We start from the raw sequence: 8054 nt of genomic DNA, 5'->3' as shown, positions 1-8054 counted from the left end.
GTCCAGGCCAGGAAGATTTACGAACTTCAGAGCGACGTGAGCAAACAAGCGACGAACTTTTGTATGGATCCTTTAAAACGTCAAAGCTTTTATTCCCAACTCGCTGTGGTTTCCGTCTGCAGAACGTCTACAGGGCTGATCTGGAGTGGATCCGGGGCTGCGGCTGGGTTGCAGCCGACTCTGTTGATCACGTCAAAGTCAAGAAAGCCCAGGAAATACTCAACGATGTACGGTTCTGTCAGCACATCCGACGTCTGCTATTTGTTTGAGTTGTTGTTGTCATGTCGTGGTTCATCTTGGTGGTTTTTTTTTTTTTCATCTGCAGAGGCTTTATAAGCAGAACGCCAAAGAATGCTTTGGAAAATTCAGCTTGATTGTGGATCGTCCCGAGATCATTTTGGCAAAAATAAACGCCGCTAACCTCAGCGACGTATGTAATCGAGCGCTTCACATCATAAATTAAAAGTTTTTAAAAAAAGAGGAAAAATCAATTAATTAATAAATGTTCATTACACTTTTTTTTTCTTTTTCCAACAGCTTAAATACAAAGAGTCTTTCAATGCAGAAAAAGGTCATTACATCGGCTCAGAGGACACGCCTCAGTTGGCACATAGCAGGGAAATGGGCAAGACCATCAGTGAGGTAACGTGAATCTGCAGACTGAGTTGCTTCTTTCTCCACCTTTACTTTGGCTTCAAACTTTTATTTATGACATTTTAACTCTTTTTCTCATTTTAGAAACTTTACAAATCGCAATGGGACAGCTCTAAAGCTACAAGCTACAACCTGAACCATGAATACATCCCGTTACTGAGCGGCAAGAAGGGCAGGGAGATTGCCAGTGATGTAAGTTTTTACTCTTTTCTGCTAAAAATACATGTGATTGTATATTTTCCTCTGGCTACATGTAAATAAAATGAATACTGCCATTGTTTTTGTTAGGTGAAGTACAAGGATTCTCATGAAAAAGCCAAGGGCCACTACATGGCTGGGACCCTGGTCGACTTCCCCGAGGTGATGCGCTGCGGCCAGCAGGAGAAAAACAAGGGACTGGTAAGATGTCAGCTAAATTCAACTTTAACTATTAACAGAAACCTAAGAAGCTTGAGGATACGTTCGTAAACATTAAAAAACAAAGAGTTTTTCGTCATTTTCTAGTGGAAGGAAAACATGACTCTTGTACAGATGTGTGTAGAAAAGAGCAAAGGCACAAAACAGGAATGTAAATCAATTCATATTTTGTCTTTTGTAAGTTGCTGATTAAGTACACTTTCTACTTTCGCAAAGAAAGATAAAGGTGTTTTCTTTCAGTTGCGTTTTTGGCTGAAGATGGAGCTTGACTCTTCCTTCTTCTGTATTAATGTGCGTCTTTACAGAGGCTCTACCAGAAGAACTACCACCAAACCAAGACCAAAATACACCTCCCATCTGACATCATCGCTAACCAGGTGGCCAAGCGCTGCCAGGACATGTTGAGCGACGTCCTGTACCGCACCCACCTGCACCAGTGGACCTGCCACCCGGAGCAGGAGGACGCCATCCGGGCCCGAAAGACCAACGAGATTCTCAGCGACGTAGGTCATCCTGCTGCGTCCCGATCGGGTTGTTGTCCAAACGCGTCGCGTGATCTTTTTGAAATTACAAACGGAAAACATTCCTCTTGTTGCCTTAGTCTCTTCTAAGCATTGAGAAAGTAAAGTCTAATTTATGTCTCTGTTGAGAAACAACATGTACCAATGCAATTCAACAGGTGTTCTACAAGGACGACCTGAACTGGATGAAGGGCATCGGCTGCTACGTCTGGGACACGCCAGAGATCATTCGCGCTAAGAAGTCCTACGAGCTGCAGAGCGAAGTCAGTATTTTCATGTTAAATGGTTCGTTAAAGTTTCAGAGAGAGAGAGAGAGAAAAAATATGATTAACTCCAAAATATTTTCTTTGTTATATTCCAGCGTAAATACAGAGCTGACGCCAAGAAAGAGTTTAACAACTACTCCATTGTGACCGACACGCCTGAGTACGTGACCGCCGTCCTGGGTCACACCTGGGCCAGTGACGTAAGTCGGCGTGATTTTAAAAAATCGTCGTAAATTTGTGGTCTGGACAGAAAAAAAAAATTGCATGTATCTTTAATCTTAAACTATGTTTTCTAGCTGAACTACAGGGAGGCTTATCACAAAGAGAAGCACATGTACACCACAGTTCTGGACACGCACGATTATGCCAGGTGCCACGACTTCAAATTGTTCTTCAGCAATGTGAGTAAAAATAATCATAAAAAAAATGTTTCACGTGTAAAAAAAAAAGTTTTTAAGATGCACTGGAACACTTTTGCAATGTTTTCAATTTCCTACCCGAAGAAAAACTACACAGCCGCCTGGGATAAGATCAAGGCAAAGAGCTACAAGATCCCAGTTGACTCCAACGCCTTGCAACACGCCAAACAACAGAAGGTCGTTCTCAGCCACGTAAGTTGAAGTTCAGCTCTTACAGAATCATAACCAAGAGGTGGTTTTGTTTAAAACTACTTTGTGGGACTATATGGATCTTCTTTCTTCTTTAGGTCAAGTACAAGGAGGATTATGAAAAGTTCAAGTCCCTCTACAGTCTGCCAAAGTCACTCGAAGACGATCCTGCCACTGCTCGTTGCGTCAAGGCCGGAAAGTTGGTTCTAGATGTAAGTTGTTTTTTTTTTTATTTTATTTTATTTTTAATCATCTGATCACCAAAAGTTAAACCATCTTTGTCAAGAATGACTCACGGTCGTGACAAGCTCCAAGTACTTCTAGTAGCACAAACGTCTGCCTCTTGTCCCATTCAGCGTCTGTACAAGGAGAACTACGAGAAGACTAAGGCCAAGAACCACATCCCGCCGGACATGCTGGAGATCCTGTCCGCTCGCAACACCCAGTCCACCGTCAGCGGCATCCACTATCGCAAGTATCTGCACCAGTGGATGTGCATGCCTGACATGCAGATGTACGTCCAGGCACGCAAAGTCAACGAGCAGCTCAGTGACGTGAGTAACAGTCAGACAGATGTCTGGTTCACTGGCATCTCTGAGTAGAAAGAGGTGAAGAGGAGGTTAATACAAAGTGCTAAATAGAAGTCATCCCCGCCCAGATCTTCTACAAGGACGACCTGAACTGGCTGAAGGGTATCGGGTGTTACGCCTGGGACACTCCAGAGATCCTCCGTGTGAAGCATGCTGGTGTCCTGCAGAGTGAGGTAAATGGCTTTTAATGTATTCATATTTAATTTAATTTCACATCGTGGCTTATTGCTTGTCTTTTACGCTCATTTGTTGTTTTTTTTTGTCTTTCATTCCAGACCAAGTACAGAGCCAAAGGCATTGAAGCGTTCAAGGAGTACAGCGTGGTGACGGACACTCCGGTGTATGAAACAGCCAAGCAGAACGCTCAGAACCTCAGTGATGTAATCATCTTCATCGTATTATTATTATGTCATGTTATGAAGTTATTGATTTTCTTGATCCACTTTCTAAATTAACATTTGTTGCCCAGGGTTTCCACTATGTGTAATTAATCGTGGTGCAGCGCCATGGCAAAATAAAAGCCGCCACACTTTTTATTTAATTTTTTTAATATATTTTAAAACAATATGAGATTTATGAATACATGCAGCTCTGGAGAAAATGAAGAACCCTCTGCACTGAACCTCATTGAAAACTTCCTGGTTATTCCACCAAATACTGATTTCTGAGTTAAAACATTAGTATTGTTGTTTCTAAATGAACATTAACTTGTTTTCTTTGCACCATTTGAGGTCTGAGAGCACTGCATCTTTTTCATGACTTTGACCATGTCTCATTTTCTGCACATAAATACTAAATATTTGCTTGATATTTAGGAGACATGTTGTCAATAGTTCATAGAGTAAAAGAACAATGTTCATTTTATTCAAACACGTACCTATGAAAAGTAAACTCAGAGGAACCAATCATTTTAAGTGCTCTCTTAATTTTTTCCAGAGCTCTACATACAGCCCATATTTGCACACTAACAAGAATCAGAGTCTGAAATGCATTTAAATATGAAGTGTTACAATTTACGTTATTTTGAAAAGACAACACTGCTAACTCCTGCCTTATGTTAACATATGCAGCATTTGAGTGACAGTAACACAGTGAATTTATATAATTTGGCCATCATGCACAATGTTTCAGATACGTTTTGAAAAAATAAATATCCTACAGGAAACCTTCATCGTTCACCACGCCTGATTTAATCATAAACACAGTCAGCATCATCAGTCAAATCGTTTTTTTTCCCTTCCCTTCGTCCAGCTTCACTACCGTTACGATTACAACGCCAACGTCAAGGGCAAGCACACCTCCCCTGCTGTTACCATGGAAACGGAAAGAGCCCGCCTGGCCAATCACATCCAGAGTGACGTGAGTTAATATTCCACATATTTTTTTTTTTTTATCATACATCGTGAAATAATCTCTCTGAAACTTGTTTGGCGTCTTCTAGAACTGGTACAAAGAGGCCAACAAGAGCTTCATGCCCACTGGCTACTCTCTGCCCAGCGACACGCCGCTCATCAAGCAGGCCAAGATGAACAGCATCGTCACCAGCAACGTGAGCGTTCAAACTTTCGACAGCGGTAGAGGAACGTGTCTTAAGGTGTTGCGATTTGACCTACGTTACACACGTCGTTTCTCATCTGTTCAGGTGAAATACAAGGAGGCCTTTGAGATGGTGAAGGCTAAAGCTTACACTCTTCATCCTGAAGGCGTCAACTTCGTCACCTCCAGAAAGGCTCACAAGATCATCAACGACGTAAGTGAAGAAACGAGCGAAGAGGCCCGTAACCCGTCGAGTGATAGCTTCACTCAACGAAACGATTCCCGTCTGTTCTCGTCCTCAGCGTCTGTATCGTGAGGCTTACCACAAGCAGAAGGACAAGATCCACACAACCTACGAAACTCCTGACTTCAAACAATTCAAGATGAACCAACAACACCTCAGCGACGTACGCCGCCGTCATCGACGTTGTTCACTTTTCTGGTTTGACCGAGTTGAGAGGACCTGCTTTGTTTTACGCGCCCGTTTTTGTTTTTGCTCCCCCACCAGCTGTGCTACAAGGAGAAATACTACAACAGCCGAGGCCAGCTGATCTCCATGCCTATCACGCCCCAACTCATGCACTGTCATCACGTCAATGAGATCACCAGCGAGGTATCGTCCAAGAAAAACAGACGTTATTGCCCCCCGCTTCTTCACAAAAATATGTTCTACAACCAAGTTTGTTGAACTTTGTCGTTTTAGCTGAAGTACAAAGAAGATCTGATGTGGCTGAGAGGTGTCGGCTGCTTCCTGTACAACACCCCGGAGATGGTCCACGTCCGGAACATCAACAAATTCAGGGTGCGTTGGAAGAAATGCTCCCATCGCCGTTCCAGTGTTTGTTTTCGGTGTGCTTTCTTCTTTTTTTCCAGCGGCGGTTCTCTCCTATCGCCTGTTTTTCCTTTTACAGACGAGCTACCCGGTGGACGCTAAGAAGAACCTGTCAAACTACACCGTGGTCCTGGATACGCCAGAGTACAACCGCGTGACTGAGCTGAAGACTCACTTCAGTGATGTGAGCTGTTTTTGGAAAAGTTTTTTTTTTTTTTACATTATTATTTTAATTTTATGTAATTGACCAACGCAAACTATTTGTTGCTCCAAAAATTTGACCTTTATGCAAGAAAATCATTAGGATCATAAAATTCATACATGTTTTGTTCAGTACGTTTTTTTGTACTCTGTTAAGTCAGATTTGGATCTACTGATCTCTGACAGGTGTGCTAGCTTTATTTAATGTGCAATATGCTTTAAAGGTTTTCAAACGTTGCATGTTTTTCATGTACTTTTTGCAGCAGGTTTAATTTTTGTGTTTCTTTCTTGTGTCGTTTCAGCGCATATACAGAGCCCAGAGCAAGAAGGACATGATGAAGGTTTCCTCCATCGCAGACTCTTTGGACATAAAGAGAGTCAAGTGGGCCCAGCAGCTGACTAACAAGGCAAGCTGAGACACGTCTCTGGTCTTTATTTATTATTTTCTCTACTGTAATATATTCTGATTGTTTATTTGATTTGTTTTTGTTGTTTCTACAGTACCAGTACACAAGTCTGGCATCAAAGGAGAGAACTCATTTCACTCCAGAAATGAACACTCCTAGTATTCAGCACGCAAGAAAAATGAAAGTTGTTTTCAGTGAGGTAAGCGCTCCAGCTTCCTCTAATGTACTTGATAAATAAGGTTACCTGAACCCATTGAGCTTTTCTAAAACGAACATCTAATATGTTACGTCTTCTGTTCTCCACTCAGAATAAATACAAAGAGCAATATGAAAAGATGAAGCACAGGTACACTGCTATCGCTGATACGCCTATCCTGATCCGGTCCAAGAAAGCCTACATGCAGTCCAGCAATGTAAGTCTTTGTTAGAAAATGTTTTCTGATTCAGAGCTTAAATAGGTATTTTAAAAAAATTACCTTTTTCGCACATTTTCTTCTCCCTTCAGTTGCGTTACAAGGAAACCTTCGAGCTTTCCAAGGGCCACTATCACACTGACAAGGACGCCCTGGACATCGTGTGCCACCGCAAATTCACTGACGACATCAGCGAGGTCAGCGGTCGAAACGAGCTGCTCTAAAATGACCGGTTTTCCATCTAGAGGTGGATGACTTGCGACTCGCTCCGTTTCTGCTCCACAGGTGAAATACAGAGAAAAGTACATCAACTCTCTGGGCACGTGGAAGTCCATTCCCGACCGCCCCGAGTTCTTCTTCAGCAAGATAGCCAACGATAACATCAGCAACGTAAGTACGCAAAGCTGCACCCAACAGGAGGCCTGACATGCTGTGCGATATCTGAGTGAAACTCTTGGTTTTGTTTGTGCTTTTAGGTGAAGTACAAGGAGGACTTGGAGTGGGTGAAGGGTATCGGGTGCTACGTTTGGGACACTCCTGAGTTGGTGATGGCTGATAGGAACAAGGCTCTGTACAGTGAGGTGAGGGAAAAATACATTTCATGTACCGTATTTTTCAGACTACAAGCCGCTAATTTCTTTTCCTGCTTTGAACCCGGTGCGGCTTTTCTGTGGATTTTTCTTCAACCACCAGGGGGCGCTTTAGCAGGAAGTGAATCATTGGAAGTCAAAATTGGAAATCAAAGAAGAAAGCGCTAATTTTCATTTAGAACAAGCACATGCTAGCAGCAGGCACCACGGAGAAATGTTTTCAAACTCATACCCCCTCATCGTGGAAACAACACGAAGAAGTTCATATGATGCAGCTTTTAATTTGAAGGCTATCGATCTGGCAGTACAGGAGGGAAATAGAACCGCTGCACTAAGCTCGGCGCGAACGAATCCAGGGTTCGGTGTTGGAGACGCAGGGCTGCGTCCTTAATAAATCCAGTAGATCTTATTTATTGTGGAAAACCGAGAGCGGCGGAGATACCAGCGGTTTATAGCCCGGTGCGGCTTATATATATATACGTTTCCAATTAAAAGAAAAAAAAACTTTATAGATGCGGCTTATAGTAAGGTGCACTCTACAGTCCGGAAAATACGGTATTCATGTTTACAACAAGAATACATTCTGTTTGTTTTCAACCATCCTTTTATTTATTTTATTTTTATTTTTTTATTTTTTTACAGCGCCTGTACAAAGCCTCATATGAGAAGAACAGAGGAAACTTCAGATACACATGCGACACGCCGTACTTCGAGGCGACAAGGAACGCCTCGGTTCTGATCAACGACGTGAGTCCTTCCCTTCTATTGACTCAAATTATTTCATTATTATTTGCTTTGAAATGATCAACTGTGTTTATTTGTCTCTTTGCTTCTCTCTTGGACTCTACATGGAGGTAAAATAATGTAAATGTTTTTATTTTATTAGATTTTTTTTGCTTAAATCACCGATTCTCAACATTGGGGGAGCTAACAGCTTTTTGTGGTGGTGAGGGGGGCGGCGCCAGGCTTTACTGTGAAATCATTTTGTTGAACAGGCAGCCCAGGTGTCCACTTTTACA

General features: G+C 42.3%; 1 protein-coding gene across 1 annotated transcript; it reads left to right on the top strand.

Moving 5' to 3' along the window:
* Positions 1–3: 3 nt before the first annotated feature.
* Positions 4–7938, top strand: LOC103133254 (nebulin-like; the record flags this gene model as incomplete). The annotated part of the gene is made up of 29 exons (XM_007545026.2): positions 4–36; positions 123–227; positions 326–430; positions 538–642; positions 739–846; positions 943–1053; positions 1377–1574; positions 1751–1855; positions 1954–2058; positions 2155–2259; positions 2362–2469; positions 2565–2678; positions 2823–3020; positions 3125–3229; positions 3332–3436; positions 4308–4415; positions 4498–4605; positions 4699–4806; positions 4895–4999; positions 5101–5205; positions 5296–5394; positions 5504–5608; positions 5928–6032; positions 6127–6231; positions 6341–6445; positions 6538–6642; positions 6731–6835; positions 6922–7026; positions 7678–7938. Coding segments are annotated over 29 exons (3240 nt in total), but the record flags the coding sequence as incomplete, so codon positions are not given.
* Positions 7939–8054: the final 116 nt, after the last annotated feature.

This window comes from Poecilia formosa, unplaced genomic scaffold (assembly GCF_000485575.1).
Source record: "Poecilia formosa unplaced genomic scaffold, Poecilia_formosa-5.1.2 Scaffold2442, whole genome shotgun sequence".
In the NCBI taxonomy this organism is placed as follows: domain Eukaryota; kingdom Metazoa; phylum Chordata; class Actinopteri; order Cyprinodontiformes; family Poeciliidae; genus Poecilia; species Poecilia formosa.
The sequence above is the reverse complement of the archived record's forward strand: the minus strand, read 5'-3'. Positions and strand labels throughout refer to the sequence as shown.